Here is a 21607-nt window from a genome sequence, read left to right on the forward strand (position 1 = left end):
GATAATACTCAAAGTTTCCCGTGGGTTCGGTAATTTTGTCATAAATTGTTAGCTGAGTATATATTGTGTGTCCGTCTCCGCAGTCCACAGTTTGAGCTATTGTTTCGTGGTCTGCATTGCGCAATGCAAACTGCCTTCTTCCGGTGCGAAATTGATACTTTGTATGAGGAACACTTCAAAATACATTGGCATATCAAGTGTCTAATGTTAGAATTACGCGTAATGATCCATCTGGACATAGTCAATGAAAGAAACGAAAATAGAAGCTAGCAATAGATCTTGTTGTCTTTCGCCTCTTGTCGTTGATTATGTGAAAAGGTCTTTCAGTTAGATAGAAAAGGAAAAGGACAGCCCGTGAACTCTGAACGATATGTGGTCAGCTGATATCCTCATCTTACACTGACATTTCTGTCGCGCAACTAGTCCTAACATAGGTCTATTTCATATATGACTTAGGGGCCTAGGTTATTTCAAGTAGAACTCGATTTCAGAAATGATGGATCCTGAAACAACCCGCGTCAACGAAAGAACTGGCTTATTGGACGAACAACTAAGGAATGTCAACTCTTCGTACGCACTTCACCTCTAAAACTTTGCTCCATTTGTTTCGAATTTCACATGGTCATTACGTCTAGGCCTAGGCTAGGCCTTCACTGTTTTCAGTGTGACTGTTACTTGTCAGTATCATCCTTAGGCGTAATGTAGCCATGACCTAAGTTATGCTAGGCCTTGGCATGCCTAGAGACAAATATATCGATTCGTATGGAACAGGCCCCAAACATTGGTGTTGTGGGGCAGAGATGGAGTAAGGGTTATGTATTAGTGACCCCTATCCCACAAGAAAAACACTGAAATAGTATATCCACAGCTTACAATTACAAATGGGACTTGATCCATGTTGTCAGTATCTATTGAATCATGTAAAGTAATGAATAACTATTTATAATAATAATAATCAGGACAAGCATGTTTGAAGTAGCCGAATGTAATGCATATGAACATAACATCTATCTTGTGAAATATTATTGCCCTTTCTATTTTTACCAAAATTAGATTTGGCTATGTCTTATTATTTTCATACAGCTTTGGGTGATGTGGGTAGTAGGAGGTTCAGCCTTAGACCATCAAGCAAATGTATATAAGGCTCAAACCTGTGAATCTTATACAAGAGTCAATTGACGCATATGAAATTCAAGGCCGCTGAAAGAACAGCAACATACTTTGATTTGAAGCTGCAACTTCAGTTTCATATGAAAACAAATGCACTTGCACCTTGACCAAGTGTTGCAGTCATTGATCTACCTTGTACACCCCAGTTTGCCCACAGCAGCCACCAATCGATAGGCTGATTGAGCGACTATATAAACACTGAAGCAAAATAATTTATGGTTGGATAAATCGTGTGCAGTGTCTGGTAGTGGTAGCTGCAAAAATATATGAAATTCCAAGGAAGTTAATTTCATATTCCAGATGAAAAAATTATGTGTTATTACTGTCTAGGTATTGAAATTTATGTTTTGCTGAAGATGGGATTTGGAAAAAAAAAACATGCTGCGCCACTTTCTTTATTGATTTTGAAGGCTGCATGATACGCTTGAAGCTTTTAAAAAAAACCAGTTATCACAGATAACAGTTATACAAAGAGTTAATTTTCTTTATCAACTACCTGCATTTAATAATGATCCTAAGACTTACTAAAGACTCTCCTCTTTTCATTGTAGTCTAAGAGCCTCAGGTTAATGGAGATTTGTTTTTCTTCCATTTTAGCCCGTCAGACATGGACCAGGGGAAAGAAGAAGACCAGTCTGAAAATGGAACAGGTCAAAACAGCAAGAGAAGGTCAGCACAAAATTATCATATTTTTGTCAATCACCTTTTTAAGCTTGTTATCAATTAAAGGGTGTGAAGACTCGTGCAAAAGAAACGTCTTATGCCGGTAATTTGACCTAGTTTCGAATGAGGTGTAACAGGAGTGTTAAACACCACCATCGAGCCCAGAAAATACACACACAGCTTGCTACCGTTGGTAATTAGACACTAGTGTACAGTCAGTACATACAGCTGTGGTCAATACCCACAGCAAAGTTTACAAACGATACAGCCATGGACATCTCAGGTCCAGCTCAAGATAACAAGGTATCACATTTCATTACTGTCTGCATTTTGTAGTGACACAAACAAAACGTCACTTGCAAGCAACAGAAAGTTAACTTTTTCAGATGGCCACACAAGGTTTGGGGAGAGTCTTCAATGCCTTTAAAGTAATTCTGATCCATTTTAACTCTGCACCAAGCTGACCAACATTCTCACAACTTGTATAACCCTCAACCAACCTCAGAAAATCCCCCATTTGGCTGCAACTTAATCCATTCCAGAAATTTTGTGTGCTACAAATTGGATATAATTTGTGATTGTATTTGAGGTCTACGCCTATCAACCCAAAACAAACTTGAAACTGTTATTGGCCTTGCATCTTTTTCCTTTGTCCAATTTGACACTTTTCAAAATATTCCATAATTTGGACTGTTCAAAAGGACTATCACAATTTTTTGGTAGTAAGTTTGGTACCAGCAACCCACACCCCCCACCCCTCCCCCCTTCTCCTTTCCACCAACTTTTTGAGAAATCCTGGATGCACCACTGTTATATGACAGTTCATGTTTACTTTAGATTAGGGTGCAGTACAGTGCATAATTACAGAATAATTACCATTACATTCTGCAATTGAGTAGGACTGTACTCTATCCAATTAAATCCATTTTATTTCTTGAATTTTAATTTGAAATAATTCTTTTTGCCCAATTTTCAGGAAGCCTTTCCATTACTCTTCAATACCGACATACATCCAAGATGAGGGCAGAGTTCAGACTCCGATCGAAACACACACAGCGGCTAATTACAGCAGATATCGCTATTACAGCAAGCTGGGACATCATCAGGACAGCACTCTTGTAAGTTTGTAAAATTGAAATAGTTTTGCCCCAAACTTTACTAGCAAGTTAGAAGATGAATGGCTCAGACTTCAACAACTATTGTACTATGTCGTCTCACTACAACCATATACTTTGGCAAATCTAAACATTTTATTTTCTACTGTACTTATACAATATTTCAACGTCTGACAAGTGAAGAGAGGAAGATGAACGAAGAACGAAGAAGATTAAAAACAACTCGAAAAGAGGAAATAAATTCCAATGAGATTTAAAGCTGTGTCCTCAAGGGTGCAAGCCCTGTGCTTTACTAACTCAGCTATCAAGCAATAGTAGGTATGGGATTGCTAAATAGCTATTTCTCTGCTGGGGGTGCCAATAAGAGCCACCATGTCTTACATATTGTTCGACCAGGGATCAAAAATTTAAAATTATTTACTTCAAAACTTCCATAAATGTACCTTTTTTTTTTCCGTAGGCATTTGTAGAGTATGTCTGAGCATATTATTCTGTACAAATTGATATTTAACTGAACTTTGGTAGAACATCGGCCAGTGGCAGACAAACTAAAAGTTTTTTTTTTGAGGAACTCAAAGTAAGATTCCACACGTCTATGTGATCAGCACCGCCTAATACCTTACTCCTTATCACAGAAAGAGATCCTTGGCCTCAATTGACTTGTGAACTTTCCATTTCCTTCTCATTTGCATTTGCTGTTCTCTCAATTCTTTATTTATCTTTACTTTTCTTTTTGTTTCAGGCCATTCCTGACCATGTCTTGCCCTCCTATATTTTCACCGTCAACGTTCCATTTCAGTCAGCAATCCGAGACAGCGAAGGCAAACAGAACAGTCTCGTGACCATGTAAGCCGCTTCGCTTTGAGAAAGTGAAAGTTCCCTCTTTTATAGATTTAAGCGGAGGTTGCTATGTAAACCTTAAACAAAAGCAAACCATTTGTATATATCTTTAATGAGCCAGATATTAATAGGTACATCAAATGCTACTTGACTTCGGTATGTAAACAAAGTCTGAACAAAGCATTGTTTTTCGGTTGGGCTATTGAAAAAGGAAAACGCAATTAAGAACTGTGAGAGATAATTTAGGCCGACAGGATGACCAGCGGTTAGTTTGTGACTTCATAATCGCACGTAGTCAATCTATCAATTAAGAAGGTTAAGTGTCAATGATATCACATCAAGTGTTTTAATTAACACCTTGAAATTCCAATGTTCATAGAACCTAATGGTTAATTTTACTATATTCTATCACAAGAATCTTATAAGTTGCCATGAACTTGTCAAACCACGGTAGCATAAAGTATAAACTCTAACCTGTCTTTCAGCCATCACTGGCAACCATTCTAAGGTTGAACAAAAGTTCAACAGTGGTAATGGGAGAGCGCGGGAGTCTTTTTAGAGCACAAGACTTGTCAAAAATTACTCTCAAAGCCTCAGTCTTTCTATGAATTATGAAACCACTTGTGAAAGTAGACTGCTTGTTAGTCCAAGGAGAGGCACTGTAGGCTTGCAGGATGATTAGAATAACCGAATTAGGTTTTTTTTGAGATTGTGAATTTCATAATCCATACTTTGACCTATAACTAGGCCTGCAATCATACAACCCCAGTTGTTTCCACACATTTCTATCACAAGAATTACACAAGTTTTCTTAAGGGTATGTAATGAAGGTAATGAACTGAAACAAAAAGTTGACCCTTATTCAGCTGTTGCCGTCCACCAACGTTGATCTGGATATTCTGACACGTAAATTAGGTCTTCTCTGAAGGGAAAAAACAGACTTTTTCGTTGCAAAGGTCACTTTTTGTGAAAGTTAAGATGGTGACTTGGGTTAAATCTGTTTGAAGCATCATCATTATTCATTTGATTTGCATGCTGTTATCATTTTGATATGAATATTTATGTAGGGTGTGCCTTATGGTAACCATATGAATATTTATATGGGGTGCGCCTTATGTTAAGCACATGAATATTATTATGGGGATGTGCCTTATGTTAAGCATATGAATATTTATATGGGGTGCGCCTTATGTTAAGCACATGAATATTTATATAGGATGTGCCTTATGGTAACCATACAGTATGAATATTTATATGGATGTGCCTCATGGTAAGCATATGAATATTTATATGGGGATGTGCCTTATGTTAAGCATATGAATATTTATATAGGTGTGCCTTAAAGTAAGCAATTATCCTTGATATGGTTAAAAGTATTCTAGCTCTCTGCTCTTTTGATTGTGTATTTTGACAGATTCTCAATTTGGAACACAATGATGGGTACATCTTTATTGAGTATACCATGGGCTATTCATCAGGCAGGCTTGGCTATGGGTCTCTTTCTACTGGTTGCTATGGCTGGTATCACACTCTACACATGTTACAGGGTAGTTCAAAGCATCAGTAAAGAAGGTGATTAATTATTAAATATCTTGTTATGAATTTAAACAAAGTTGCAAACCCCCGTCCCACTCCACCCTCACCCGCCATGTCACAGTCATCTCCTTAGCCACAATGTAAAAGCTAACCTCCACTGTAGAACTGTTTTCTATTGCTGAAAGTAAATTGCAAGTCGTACAGAGGACAAAAGATCCATACCTATTTGCTTCATGTGAAATCTAACCCTCTGATGATCATAATGGCTTACACCAACAAGAGAAAAATGACATTATCTTCCAGATGTTATGACTAGAATGAATTTTCAGTGGACTGGTGTCTTTTCCTCTTTTGAGTTTAACTTACTCTTTACTAATCACTCTCCCCCTTTAAGACAGTTAAGTGGGATAAGCCGGGTTACTTAAACTTAATTTAAAATGAGTTTGATGTATTTGAATATTTCTCAACTAATTATTACCAAAAGAGGTGAGGGGAGGCACATGTTGCATGGACAACCCTCTTTTGTCTTCACATGCGGTTCACTCGTTCATGCTAGAACGAAGGTGGTGGAACAGATCTCCAAGACTTGGTCTTAGATCTCCCACCGAGAAGAAGGTACTCAAGGGAAAAGGCCAATTTTGTCCTCCTCCATTGTAAACTCTTTCTTCTTTTTTTCTGCTCTAGCTATTCAACCTTTTTAATTCTTGAAATGATCATTTTAGGAACCCCACAAGTACTGAAAAGTTCTCCCTCAGATGTAAATTTATTCCTCTGCCTTCATTTTTTCAGCCGGCTCTGCAGGCATGATGGAATTTTCGGACGTCTGTCGTTCGTACCTCGGCAGATGGGGAGAGATCATCAGTATTATATTTTCGTTGATAGCGTTGTTCGGAGCCATGATTGTCTACTGGGTGCTCATGTCAAATTTCCTCTTCAGTACCGTCTCTTTCATCCGTGGTTAGTTTCTCTCTAAAAATCTTCAATTAAATAAAACCTGACTCTCACATCATCAGATGTCCTTGACAATTCCCCTTTTTCCATCATTTGTTCTATGATAGAATTGCTTTATTTTCGTCCAAAGACAAACTTTACTCGAAATGTATGTATATTTCTTAAACTAAATATCACTTTAGATGTTCTGTAATGCAGCATGGTTGTGTTAATTACATTTTTTTTAGTTTTAGTTTGTGTCACATGGTCGATACTGCAAAACAGTCTCTTATTTTGGGGGAAATAAATGTCACTTCTTAGCGTAGGTTTACAAAAATTTGCATAGGTGTAAGACTAGGCCTACTTGCCCAATTTCAATATGTGAATCTTTTTAATAAGTGGTTATATTCATTGAATGGTAAAGGTTTAATTCTAACTACTTGCATCTATAAATTTGTGTTTTAATAATCATATATTACATTCTTCTAGTCACCGGGATTGAATCTGGGTAAAAGGTGAATTGTGGTTATGTGATGTTATTTCATGTATCATTGCCAGCTGCTTCAGATATGCAGATTCTTTCTTGTAAATTTTGGAAAGTTTTTTCTTATGCTTGTTATTGAACTGGAAGATAGTTATTTCATTATGTTCAGCGGCTACATGTGTATGTAAAGGGCTCATAACTTATAACCTTACTTCTGCTGGTTATCCAATTTACAGTTTTTAACTTATTTTGAAGTTTGCTGCCATTTAGGCAAAAATTTCACTTGGGAAATTAATTTCTCTTGAATGAAACTCCTAAGATACCTATGCTGGCCATGGCTTAAACCCACAACATTCCAGATGTTAGGTTTCATTATTTCTCATGGCTATTATTATGATTTAATCAGTTTTTAAGTCTGTGTACATCTATAAATCATATCGTAGAACAGCTGGATGTTTAAGATGCCATGGATTTTGGTAAACAACATATTTATTTTCTTGTCTTATACAGGAGAGATAGATGACACTATGGAAGACCATAACGGCACGAGCGTCAGATGTGACTTGCCCGCCTTCACTGGTAAATTATGAAATCTTTTTTTCTATGTTTTCAAGAATTACAAATTACCTGTCTGAATTTTCTCCCCAAGACCTAGTTTCTGAAGTCTTTGATAGTTTGCTAGTTTACTCTTTTATCACCAAACCAATGGGTCTTTTTCCTCATATTGGATATATAGGCAAACAGTAGATTTGATAACCACACAGCCCTAATTTATGTATTGCTTAATTGATACGGAAAGTGAATTTTAGTTCTGTCATCTTTTTATTTTTTTTAATTATTATTATTAATGTTAAAATAAGTTTTGTCAATAGCCAAAGAAATTTGGAAAAATGTCTTCATTTATAACATTTTTTTATTCAGAGTTTTTGTGGTTTTGTTTTTCACAGAGTCCAGTGTTAATGCTACTTCAGATGTCTTTGACAAGGTTTGGAGTAAGACCCACACGGTCCCATTCTTCCTGCTTCTGTTCATCGCTCCTCTTATCAACTTTAAATCACCAACTTTCTTCACCAAATTCAATGCCTTAGGTAATTGTCTTCGTTTGATCCACTGGTTTTCTTCTTCCTTTTGAGGTTTTATTTTATGTGTGTGTATGCGTGTGTGTGTGTGTTTGTAGGGGGGATTGGTTTATGTGGACTTTTTATCAGCTCAGATTAGTTGAATAGTGAAAAATGCCTCCTTTTGCAAACTGCTTAGTACTTACAATACGACTAAATTTGCATATTCATATGCTTGGGGATTTCTCGATGGCGGTAGGGTTTCCAGTTTATTCAAAGCGGAGAGACAGAGAATGTTCAGCTTCCTGAGAAAGAGGTGCATTTGCTATGCACAGTTAGAGCTATATGTATTACAAGAAACATTTGGGTCAGCCATGAATACATTATGTCTCATATAGAGGTGTTTATGTTTGTCTTAATAATTTCCATATGTCATTTGGCGGTTATAATGGATATGATCACAGAGTTTTCATTCTATTATTTTAACTTGCAGGAACCCTTTCGGTAGCATTCCTCCTAATATTTATAACCATCAAGGCTTCAGAATGGGGCATTAATATCGACTTTGCGAACCAGGATGCTGTTAGTTACGTGTCACGTAAGTGAAAGTAATGAATAAGTATCTGGTTGTTGATAAAACATAGTTTCAATAGTTTCGCCAGGGTTTAGGGATACTATGACATTGTTGTCTTCAGTATGAAATATTGTAAGATTTTTTTTGTGTGAAATTTTGCAAATATTTGAAATAGTTCAAGATGTTCTTGGGATGTTTTCTCTGGTTTTCCTTCTGCTCTTGGACTTAACTTTATTGATATTCTCCTCCTGTGTGATCATTGGTATTGATAATTATGTATCAAATGCTTGAAAATCAAGCCAACCATATTGCCAAATCAGGAAGATTATCAAATTTCCTGTAAATTTTTCACATTTACACATATTCAATACCCAGATGAAACGGGTGGCGGAATAACCTTATGACATTATTTTGGCAATTATGACCATAAGTTAACAAGTGTGTGTTTACAGGAGAAGTTAATTGATATGACCTTAAAAGAACCCAGAAGTATTTGTCATTTTATAGAAGTAATAGAAGGAAAATGTCTGCTCTTCTGAGTTAAGCACTATTGTCCAATCCATGGTTATTTCTCATATTGATTATTGTAACTCACTTTATATTGGTATCAACCATCATTTACATGATCAACTCCAATCTGTTCAAAATTTTGCTGCAAGAATGATTTATGGTAGAAGTAGATATGGTCATGTGACTGATCTATTCCATGATCTTCATTGGCTTAAAATCAAGGAGAGGGAGTACTTTCAAATTATATTGATTGTGTTTAAGTCTTATAGAGGACTGGGTCCTAATTATGTCCATGATATGTTGGTAACCTCTGACCGTATTAGAAATAAGTTAATGATAGAGCCTTGAGTTAAATCCTCCTATGGATATCGCTCGTTTGCGAAGGCTGGACCTAAAATGTGGAACAAGTTTCCTGACAGCCTTTAGGAAGTCCAAGATGCTGCTTCATTTAAGAGGCAATTAAAACAGTACTTATTTGTCAATGGTTCTGATTCCAGCCAGAATGTCAACCAGGTGTAACTTTTGTGTTGTTACTAAATATATTATTTGTTTTCCAGCATAGCAGTGCACACAGTTTTCTGTAGTTGTTGTGCTTATAAGAGTTTATTATTATTAGTTTCTTTTGAGAGGGGGTAGTACAAACCTCCCCCCTCCCCTCCCTCCCTCTCTTGTTCCTTCCATAACCCCATTTACCAAAAGCTCGACATCAGTATGACTCCCTCATGACAAGATATCCAGCAAAATCAAAGTGCCAGTCATATCTATAAACAATAATTCTCATAAAAATATAAAATATATAGATATTCGAATTTCTAAATTATTAATTTTCGATACATCTTCAACAAGATTCTGCACCATGTTCAATGCTTTCTCTGCAGTGTTCTCGTGGAGATTCCCAGCGTTCAGTGGTTTGTTATCCCTGAGTTATTTTATCCACAATGCGGTCGCTTCCATAATGAGGGCCCAAAGACACCCGCAGCATAACGTATGGGTTCCCTTCCTTCCTCTTTCCAATTTTTTTGCATGGTTCCATCTTTTATCCCCCACCCCAACTCTCTCTCCTTTGCATCGTAACACCGGTACCCATCCCTTTCCATCTGTTTGATTGATTAAACAAGTGTTTTCACTTTGTCTCTCTTTCTCCATCTCACCACTTGTTGATTTGCTGTGGAGTTTTCCTCTTCATTACTAACAGTTCTTCTTCTATTCTCACGTATTTACAGCACAAACGTTATCCGGACTATAAACTTTATTACCATGTGTTAGTCAATTATTTTGCACTTAGCAGTGTGCATCACCATGTATTCGATGAAAGTGTGGCATAGTCGCCTATGTATGGTGACCAAGTGACCATTGTTTAAAGAGCGAAGTGCAGTTCTCTGATACCAGGGGTGGCGTCCTGCTGATAACACCAACACTTTGTTACACTACCAGTGGTCAACACCATTTTTTGTGGTTAGACAATTTCAGACTATGCAAGAAAAAAACTTAGTGGCCAGGGATATTTAGACTGCTAGTTTCTGTGAACATTGTTTGTTTCCACATATTCAATAAGCACCCTAAATATGTTATATGCATAACAAATGACCTCTGGTTTTGCCCAATAGAAACAAAAATAGAGTTGATTAAAAGAAATAGCTGCATATTGCAGACTGCTAAGGTTGCAAGACATTCATGGCACTGAGGTGGGCCTTGTATATTCATGAATATTAGAATTATATTTTTTGTTTTAATGTTTATCTTAATATTCTTTGTATGTTATTAATTAACATGTGTAAAAAATATTTCAGGTCATTCAAAGACCCAATATTTTGAGTGGTGCCTGTGCACATCTTGCAAGTGTTTGAACTTAACCCTGCATTTCCTAATCCATTATTACTTGCCATTTTACCCGGTGTCTCCTACTCTGGGATCCATTAACCTTGCCCTGTTACTTCCCACTCCAGGTCCATTGTCTCTAACCGTTACCCTTTGTCTCCTAATTTCCTTGTTTGTTATCAAAGAGTTGAATAACACTGCAGCGCTCCCTTTATAATATACAGCCAGTGATTAGTACCAAATTGAATGCACTCAAAGGTGGCCATTTTGAAATACTTCAATCTCAAACCACGCCCCCAAAGCCTTCAAAGTATGAAAAAATGCCTCTTAAATTAATTACAATTCCTGTACAGAGTTGAAAGTATTTCAACCTAATAATCTCTACCATCTGCAAACAATAGCCAAAAAGTACAACCTGTACTCACTAATTGAAACCCAATGCCATCACTATTAAAAGACTATGCTGTAAAGTACATAGAACGTACCAGCTATGCGTTTGATTTTACAATTACATAGAACGTACCAGCTATACGTTTGATTATACAATAACATAGAACGTACCAGCTTTGTGTTTTATTTCGAACAGTCATATACCATTGCAAATATGTAAAGTCTTTCAATTTAGATGCAATCGGTCTATTTTCGGTTTATTATATAGGCCATAACATGGCCGTTCCGATCAAAGCATGTCACATGACAAAAGTGTTCACTCTGGTGTTATTTCATTCTTTACTGTATACTCACTCTTCATCTTTGTATGTCCCTCCATCTATTGTCATGTTTTCCCTTTCATATCTTTAGTTTTGATTGTTTGATATCTTCCTAGTGTTTGATGTTCACTTTCCCGCTCTTTCTGGTATTTTGGCCTTGGGCTACTTTATTCATAACTGTATAGCTTCTATTATCAGAAATCAAAGAAATCAGAAAAACAATGTAAGTATGGACAGCCAATTGGGCCAATTTTTCGCATACTGAGGCGTGCCTTCTTTTACTGTTCTCTCGCATCATACTGCAAGCAATCTTACAGAGAGTATGAATGATTCTGTTCATCTAACAGAAACAGGGTATTCATATTGTCAGTACAAGTGCTTCAAAGCATGATATGAAAGACAGTTTATAACAATTAATTGGGTGGTATGGAGAAGTCATAGCATGCATATTCATGTGATGATGAATAATCATTTCATTGTAAATAATTCATTTTATGCCATATTTGGAACTAACTTTTGTTATTTTGTCATAACATGAAGTCACAAATGATCTAGATCACTCTAACTAACAGCATTTCAAACTTGAAATTAAGATCATCACTTGACTGTTGAATGGTTAATCCAAAAGCAGTAATCATCTTAGCAAAGTCCCCAGTCTTCGTAACCTGCATGTTAAATTGTTTATAGCACCAGAAAACTAATATGGATTAAGTTGTGCTTTCTGAAAGCTTTTGAGACTTTAGGAAGATTAAAGAAAGTGTTTTCCAGCCCATACCAAGTTGAAAAACATTAAACTAAAGCTAGATTTGAGGAGGAAATTTCAACTATAGGCATCCCCACAAATGCTGAAGCAAACCGGGGTTGTCACTAGGTTTTCAATGGAACACTTCTGCCCCCCCCCCACTCCCACCCCCTCAGAGTAACTGGTCTTCCAACAATAGCACCACCTCTAACCATGCCTCTAACATAAACTGATAAAAGTTATGAAGGGGGAAAAAAGTAATTTGTCCTGTAGGCCGATATATGATGACTGTTTATCTTAACAATTTTGATCGTTCAGCTTCGCATTTAAGCAAGAATATCTTCTCTGGATATTCGTTTGTCCATATTTTAGATTTGAATGTGAATAAAATATGCCTCATCTTAGCCATTTACAGCAGGGTCAACTCCAAACTAACTTGCTTAACATATTTCTTCCTCGTGACAGGCCAGAGATTTGACGATTGCATACATCCTGGTGGCCGTAACCTACACCTTCGTGGGGCTCTTATTCTACATCACGTTCCCGGAGAAGAAAGATTGCATCAAAGATGTAAATATTTTGTGACCTGTTTCATTTCTGTAATTTTGGTTCTCTTTACGCCTCGAGTCGTACTTCTAATTATCGAGATACTGTCACAACTCAAGTTCGCTTTCTGCTGCCACACCCTCTTTGCCAACGATTTGATATTTTGTCAGAATGAAGTATACAAAAGAGTTTTCAAATAATTTGTGTAACCATTTGTAGTAACTTTGTGCACCTATCATGAGCGGTAGATGCTTGTGCTATGTTGACACTAACATGACATCTGCTGTGGCATCGTTGAGGGACGCTGGACGCTGATGCATCGTTTGGTTGGTATAAATTCCCCCTTTAAACCAAACCTTTGTTTCAATGGAAAATCTACTCACCGTTCCTTAATCAGGTTATCTAGTAGTAATGTTGTTAAATTGTTGTGATCTTGAATCCTGAGTATTTTGGTTTCTTATATCGATCCATTGTGTTATTTGTTTAATTCGATCCAGTGTGTTATTTGTTTAATTCTTTGATTGGTTTCTATCTTTCTTGAACTAATCGGTACTTAATAGCTCAAGAAAATTTGCCAAATATTTTGGAACCAACATAGGTGATGATCATGAAGGCTTAAATGATTAAAACATGTCACCTAAGACTCTTCTTACCTTACAAGAACCCATTTCAGACATCTCACTTAATAAAAAACCAAAATGGAAAAAAAAAATCAAATGAAATCTTTTATTGATGAAATTATTTGTTGGTGTAAGAAGAGTGGGAAAAGTCACATTAAACTGTGAATAAAATTGAGTTTGGTCGGCCACCATTATGCACTTTCAAGAAGGAAATCCCATGCCACTGGACTCCCCCTCCAGTAAACAAGAAGGACACTCCGTCCTTAGCTCATTCAAATTTTCTCAATTTATTTTAGCATTAGAATTACATACTACAGCAGAGATTTATTTCATAGTCAGGCATACATATAGGTACCATTGGTTTTTTATAGTAACCATTATCGTTAAAGTGTCCCCCCCCCAACTTCCCCATGTGTGCATGTATATTACCATTAAATTTCTCTTCACCAACAGAACCTTCTGGATAACTTCTATCCCAGTGACATCCTGTCTTTTGCAGCCCGTCTCTTCTTGCTCTTCCAGATGATCACTCTGTTTCCTCTCATATTGTACATCATAAGAGTCCAAGTCATGGATCCGATATTTAAGAGTGCTTATCCCAGGTGAGAGGAGACTTGGTACTTTATACAGGGATATCGAAGGGAATGCTCATAGAGATGTCTGCTGCATTGTGGTCGTTGTTATTACTGTACATGCAAGATACTGCATTAAGACCAACTGAATTTAAGTTTGGCGTTATTAAATAAGGAAGAATTACTCAAATAAGCATTCATCCTTTATAAAAAGTCTTTATTTGCTGGCTGAGGCTTGACTCGGAAACCCATTATGCCAGGTTCAGGTATGAACTAACACGATACCGACAAACATGGCTAATGCAGAATCTCTTCAACTTACAATTGTATCCAGAAGAATCTATCTTCTGGCTACAACATAGCATATATACTGTCAACTTCTACCACTTAATACCAGGTAACAATGGACAGCTAGCAGGAAACAAAGAAACACATTTGCATAAGGATGCCTCTTCAATTTACAAGACTGCAATGAGGACTATCTGGGGAGTGTAAGGAATGCAACACCTGGTCACTACATACTCAAGGAAGCATTCTTCATTTTAAAAGTCTGTAATTGCTGGTCAAGGCTCGACTTGCAATCCCATTATGCCAGTGCTGTTACAATAGCAATCCAGATACTGAGTTTTGTCTCTTTTTATTGCAAACTGCAAACAATATAAGAGTCGTTAAATCCTGTATCCGTACTTTAAGTATAGGTAAGGAACTGCTCATTTTGTGATACCAAAGGCATAAAAAACTAAAGAGCATTAATGCTTGGCTATAGATATATTATTAGCACAACAACTCAAGTGACTCTCTTTTGAGATACTAATATATGCAATTCTCCAAACAAATGAGGAAAAAGTGTTCTTCAACAAGTTTGTATTTAGGTAGGATTTTGTAAAGTTTTGTTTGTCTTATGGCATAGAGCGGCTTGTCTTAGCTGGATAGGTCATTTGTAGTCCGGTCAGGTCTGATGAAATGTTTGTATGCCTGGCGATGAATTATATGGACTTGATGCCTGGCGATGAATTATGTGGACTTGATGCCTGGCAATGAGTAAATGGACTTGATGCCTGGCAATGAGTAAATGGACTTGATGCCTGGCAATGAATTATATGGACTTGATGAATGACAATGAGTTATATGGACTTGATACCTGGCAGTGAGTTATATGGTCTTGATACCTGGAAATGAGTTATATGGACTTGTTGCCTGGCGATGAATTATATGGACTTGATGCCTGGCAATGAGTAAATGGACTTGATGCCTGGCGATGAATTATATGGACTTGATGAATGGCGATGAATTATATGGACTTGATGCCTGGCAGTGAGTTATATGGACTTGATACCTTGCAGTGAGTTATATGGACTTGATACCTGGAAATGAGTTATATGGACTTGTTGCCTGGCGATGAATGATATGGACTTGATGCCTGGCAATGAGTAAATGGACTTGATGCCTGGCGATGAATTATATGGACTTGATGAATGGCGATGAATTATATGAACTTGATGCCTGGCAGTGAGTTATATGGACTTGATGCCTGGCAGTGTTCTTATATTTTTATTTTCCATTCCTCCGACAGTGTTCTAGTATTTTTATTTTCCCTTCCTTTGACAGTGTTCTAGTATTTTTATTTTCCCTTCCTTTGACAGTGTTCTAGTATGTTTATTTTTCCTTCCTTTGACAGTGTTCTAGTATGTTTATTTTTCCTTCCTTCAACAGCGTTAAACATGTTTTTGTGCTGAATGCCCTGCTTTTGTCAATATGCGTCGTCTTTGCCATCTTTCTACCAAAGATTGGTGTGATCATCAGGTGAGTCCTATCTCCCCTACCTTCAAAAGAAGATATATTTAATCCAATTTATGAAAGGGAAGGGAGTTAAATCAATCCATAGATTGATCATACAATACATTGATCGATTGCTAATTGCTTCATTGAAATTGTCTTAATATTTTTTACATCAGGTACGATATAGTCTGATTGAACAAAACAATTATTCAGAAGATATATTTAAACCAATTCATGAAGGTGAAGGGAATTAAATCAATCCATTGATTGATCAAACAATACATTGATCGATTGCTAATTGCTTCATTGAAACCGGTTTTATACGTTTTTACAACAGGTACGATATAGTCTGACTGAAGAAAGCAAATATGTCTTGAGAGGATCATGCATTGTTTACAATTTACGTAATATCGAGATGTGTTACACTAAGCTAGTCGATTGATCGATCGATTGATTGATTGCTTCATAGACATAGATTTAATACAAAGCTATAGAACCACATAATCTCATTGAAGACACAGAGGCTGTCACAGCCCTCCCCAGCTACATCTAAGAAGTAAAAAATATCTCGGTTTGTTCACTCCAGATTTTCCGGTGCATTCTGTGGACTAGCCTACATCTTTACCCTACCATGTCTGGTGTACATGATAGATCTTCATCGTCAAGGTAACCTCCGCTGGTACCACATCCTATTCCACGGGATCATCATGGCTTTGGGGGTTCTTAACTTTATAGCTCAGTTTATCATTTTATTATTTTAATTTCAACGTCTCCTTGAAAAGAGATGCAGCATTATTGGTAGGTCTTTGAGTAAAGGAAGAAGTTAGCTGATCATCAATCCTTGGACAGTAAAAAAAAATTAGTGGTTAAAATTGATGTCATAAATAACCTGTTTTTATATTTTGTCACCAAACATAGCAATAAAAGCAAATGTCAGGTTATATGAAGGAAAAATCAAGATTTGTACCAAAGTTTGAGTTTAAAATTCAGTCAATGATAATGGCAGGAGGTTAAGGGTGACAAGCTGTGAGTGCCAAAGAAATGAGATACGCTAAATTGTAAGATATTTGTATCTATGTACAGACATTATTATTAAAGTGTTGTAATTATTGAAGAAAAGAAAACAGTTTTATTTTGAGGGTACTATTGATGCGCTGTTTATGTTTGAGACAAACTTTAGAATCCCATAGGGCCAAAGTTGACAAAGACTTTGGCCATTGAAGTAGTGAATTGAAATGTTTGTCAGAGCATTAAAAAGACCCACACAAAGATGTTACCTTGCAGTTGTCCGTATTAATGTAAAAAAAAATCACTGTTTCCTGACTCAGACCAGGTTACAAGTCTCATTCTTTGTGTGCTAGCATAGATATATTTATCTGCAACCTTTTTTTCTTTTTCGTTTTCGCTTGTTTATATTTAAATGGCTCAGTGTTGACTGTGTTACAGTGTGCTATGTTTGCTATTCTTTCGGCCTCCATTAGGGTCGAAATTTGCAAACAAGGTCCTCCTGATCTGCCCATATTGATAAGTACTCCCCTGAGATCTATGAGTACATTGTATTATTGGGGTGGGGGAGGCGGGGGTGGGAGAGTGAATGGTCCCACCACGTTTTGCAGGTTCAGACAGTATAGCTTTGAATAAGCAACTGATAGTCTTTGGACCCTAATAAGTCACTTACAAACAGAAAGTAATTTTCATAGTGGGTGTAACCAGCTGGTCCTACTTTGATTATCCAAGTCTGGGCAGAAAATGTTATTGTCATAAACAGGTTAGTCTAATCTCTGGCTCATCTCACTGCTTTGGACCTGAACAATCTACAAAACGTTTGCATCACAAAAATGAGGGAATTTTGTTACAGAGAAATGGAATGGTATTACGAAAGTTTAGAACTGAGATGCTACCAGCTGCGATTAGACTGATGTCATCCCTTTCTGTAGTCCTTGTACCCCTTCCCTCCCTTTTTCTCTCCCTTCCCCTCCCTTTCCACTTCCCTTTCCTACCCTCCCCCCTCACTACCAACTACACAAACACACATAGAACTCATTATTCTGTACGTAATTTTTACTGGTTGTTACTTTAAAGTGATCAGTTATTTCAACTTGTGGCTGGAAAGTATAATTTTATGAGAGGCTGAGCATGTTAGGCTCATATCTAAGACTTAAGTGCGTGTGAATGTTAAGTCCCAATCTACGTAAAATATTCTTTGTAACTGAAATAATTTTCATAACTAAAAACTCACTGCTAATTGTCTTGATCCATTTTCGTAAAATGCCTCTTTTATTTATTTTCATTAGTATCTGTACATTAACTCTCAAATGCAGTTGGTTAAATAGTATCATTAATTAATTAAATGTCACAGAAGTTTCCATTCAAAATATGTTTTCCACATTAATTATTTATTAAGTATTAATTGTTTCTGCTTAAGTTTTTCATCTGACCTGGTAATCATTGGTTCTTTTTTATTTTTATGTATCAGTGCTGATTACAAAGTGTTTATGTTTAGTGATTAACCAAGTTCAGTTGTCTGGTATTCTTCTTAAAGATCCAAGGCCGACAGTTTACCTAAAAATTTGCTATAATGATAGATAAGAACTTACGTTGAGTCACAGTCTCGATGCAAGGGGACTGGGATTGAGAGCGGAGCAGTCGTTCCGGTAGTTCGGTTTTCGTGCCCAGGTTCTTTCTTGGGTGACTTTTCTGAAAAGGTACCTTGTGTTTCTGCCCCTCCAAATCATTTTTCAATCTTTTTGAGGATGTTTTATTTTTTAAGCAGAAAATAAATTGTCCCAGAGTTGGAAAATACTTCAAGATTGTTAGTCAAATGTATGAGCATTGGTGACCATTAATTGACTTACTAGCATATTTGCTAGCAATGCTGATGACCATCAACCAACCCTGTATTGTTACACATTTTTTGATGTTAATCTTGCCTTTCAAAGTGCGAACAGGCATTTGTTGCCATTATTGAAATCAACAAAATCAGGAACAGATCTCACCTTTCTGCACTTCAAAAAAATCATGTTCTATGAAACATTTGATATAAGAAATATTGTCTACACCTAATGTATTTGTGACCCCCTTGCAGGCCAAGAGAAACACATCCCAGTGTTGTGATTGCAGTTGTAACGGTTATGCTTGTGTAGTTTCTGTCGTGTATTGGTTTCCTTGTGAAGCATCTAGACATGTCACAGTGTTGTTATTAACCCATTGCCAATTTGCTCCTGATATTTCTGCTGTTATAAACACCTACTTGGGCTTCCAGTTGAATTTAAATTCGTATTTTATCAAATCAAACAGTTGAATTTAGGTTAGTAATAATGCTTTATTTTATACCATACTAGGATAGACTTTATAATCTTTTCTTTTGCCATAAGCTTACCATTAGTTAAATTTCTATTATCATTATGCTTTGTATATTAACATTTTACTAAAAAGGTAATGTTAAAAAACTAAAACATTTGCAAACAGTATTTGTTTAAGATTTTTCCTCTTTTTTTTCTTCTTACATTTTGAAAATGAGATTCCGAATTTTAGTGCTTACTTAGCCCAATATATATATATATATATATATATATATATATATATATATATATATATATATATATATATATATATATATATATTTAGTAGAATGATTTTTGTTTAAAGAATTTAGCAATGTTGACAAATTATCAAAGACTTCAGACTTACAAAAAGGTGTTTGAACTAGATGTCTAGTCACAGAAGATCCAAACTAAATATTTGTTTTGAGCATAAAATTATTTTATAATATGTATATAATAATAAAATACAGGTGTTACAGACATGATAATCTTACAGACATGATGAGGTTTAGTGGGACACAAACCCGCCCATCATCTTTGCTTATGTGACAGAGATCATTATATGCAACAACTATCCCAAACAGCTAAGAGAAATATTCCTCCGTTTGGGAGATTACATATTTTAAATGTCACATCGTCTTGTAAAACTGTGATATCATAATGCCAACCGTTTGCATGTGTGAAAACATTAAAATACATTTCATGTCCCTCATGGGATCAGATTTTTCTTAGCTCTTTGGAGACATTGTTCATGACAGTTGTCTCTGTCGCAAAGACCAATACTGATGGTTTGGTTTGTGCCTGTACTTTCATATGAACAAAGAATCTATTAGCAAACATTTTAACACATTATTAATTTAGATGAGCGCCCTCACAACAATGAAAACTATTAATGTAGAGTAGCGCCCTAAGTTTTTGTCAATTCTAAGCCAAGTGTTTTCACAACAAAATAATTGAAATTATTTCATATGCAATCTATCATCAATGAAAGGAAGTTACATTTTCAAATTAATTATCATCAATAAGATTAAAACAACTGTTGCATGAATTTGATGGAATGCCAAACTGTTAACTTTCAACTAATGGCTATGGAATGGTTCTGTAACTTCTGTCTATGCAACTTAAGAAAAAATAGTTACTGTTGTCCATGAAAACATGGGTATTTGGTCCTATTTCAGAATGGTAATCTTATTGACTATTTTTTCTTAAGATGATGTCGTAATTTTTTCGGGAATGAACAATGGTTTTAATTAAAAAAAGTACAATCAGGTTTTATTTTTCAGTGTCTTTTTTTAGTATTTCTGTAATTTAATGAAATCATTATAATACACAAAGGTAATTGTACCTTGTGATCATTAAAAGCGTTGTATATTCACTCCTGTAATGCATAGTTTGCAAAGGTTCAGGGGGGACAACATTCTCCATCCAGTGACAGTCATAAAAAATGACTTGGAAAAATTCTTCCCTTTGAAATTTCATTGAATACTTCCTGTTTCCCCTGTCACCTGAATCATCTTGTCAGGGATTATATGAAAAAGGATGACAAAACAAACCAACTATAACATTGTATTCCTCAAGGGACCATACAGACCCCTAACAGGCCCTCCCCCTGCCACCCCTGACATACAGAGTATTGCAAAAGTTGCCTGGTGCATTTCACATAGAGCAATATATACATATATATATATATATATATATATATATATAAAATAATCATAATACTAATAAATTATAATTATTTTAGAGTCAAATTATAGAAACCATTTTGTATCCGGAGTATTTAACAAAAATTTCTCAAAAGTGGAGGGGTACCCCTCTCAAGCTTATATGTCTATCACCATATTAACAAATATGGTGTGTGCTCTCCTGACTTTAACATATTCCTAATAATTAATCCAAGCATTTGCTGGGGGGGGGGGGGTGGGAGGAGGACAAATTCAAACTTTTGCCGACTGATTAAGGTATAGGGGGCTGAACTTAATAATGGAGGAGAACTGCACTGAAACCTCCTGCTCTGAAGGGTAACTAGGGCTCCTCACCAAGAACAAACGAGAAGTCAAATGGTTTATTCTGAGGCATATTTAGCCCTAGAGTTCAGGTATTTTATAAGTAGCTCTAAATGGAAGGTTGAATGCAAAAATCCCCCAACTGAACCATGCTCTCGACGGAAGCAGAATTGTATGCGTAGGGCCTGTCCATACGGGAAGTGTCGGCATCACTAAAATGACTAATATCCGAAAATATGTGGGTTACGGTTGGTTAACGTGGTTTTATGATACCGCCGCGGGAGGGTGCGCATTTGCAGTTTTTCGCCCGCCCCCTCTTCACCATAAGAAACGAAAGCATTAATTGAATGATTGATGCAACAGAAATCGCAGTATATCTCTGGGGGCAACACAATGGTAAACACATACTGTATTGTTGGTCCGTTAGGCTAATGTAAAATATGTTTGCCCTTTGATTCGACTGCGGGTCTATTAGAACCCCCTTCTCTTACCTTCCTCCCGGCCATCCCCTCCTAATCATCTCTTTTTCTCTCTCCTTGTGGTGCAAAAGTCTCGTAACGCCAATGTAACCACTGAAGACATATAACTGCATTTGTAGGCCTATATGTAAC

At 36.4% G+C, this 21607-nt stretch overlaps 1 protein-coding gene across 3 annotated transcripts; it reads left to right on the forward strand.

The window, feature by feature from the left end:
• The first annotated feature begins 67 nt into the window (after positions 1-67).
• Positions 68-20260, forward strand: LOC139974869 (neutral amino acid transporter 9-like). Of its 3 annotated transcripts, none has more exons than XM_071982375.1 (14): positions 68-570; positions 1768-1839; positions 2810-2951; positions 3691-3794; positions 5203-5360; positions 6114-6281; positions 7249-7317; positions 7686-7826; positions 8290-8394; positions 11525-11631; positions 12616-12720; positions 13770-13918; positions 15602-15691; positions 16254-20260. In XM_071982375.1, exons 1-14 carry the CDS (start codon positions 494-496, stop codon positions 16426-16428), a joined length of 1662 nt encoding a protein of 553 aa, XP_071838476.1. In that variant the 5' UTR covers positions 68-493; the 3' UTR covers positions 16429-20260. The 3 variants fall into 3 exon arrangements, with proteins under 3 accessions (XP_071838476.1, XP_071838485.1, XP_071838469.1); XM_071982384.1 differs by lacking the exon at positions 11525-11631 and adding an exon at positions 9759-9865 and having other exon boundaries at positions 68-375; XM_071982368.1 differs by lacking the exon at positions 11525-11631 and adding an exon at positions 9759-9865 and having other exon boundaries at positions 69-570.
• Positions 20261-21607: the final 1347 nt, after the last annotated feature.

This window comes from Apostichopus japonicus, chromosome 2, assembly GCF_037975245.1.
Source record: "Apostichopus japonicus isolate 1M-3 chromosome 2, ASM3797524v1, whole genome shotgun sequence".
In the NCBI taxonomy this organism is placed as follows: Eukaryota; Metazoa; Echinodermata; class Holothuroidea; order Aspidochirotida; family Stichopodidae; genus Apostichopus; species Apostichopus japonicus.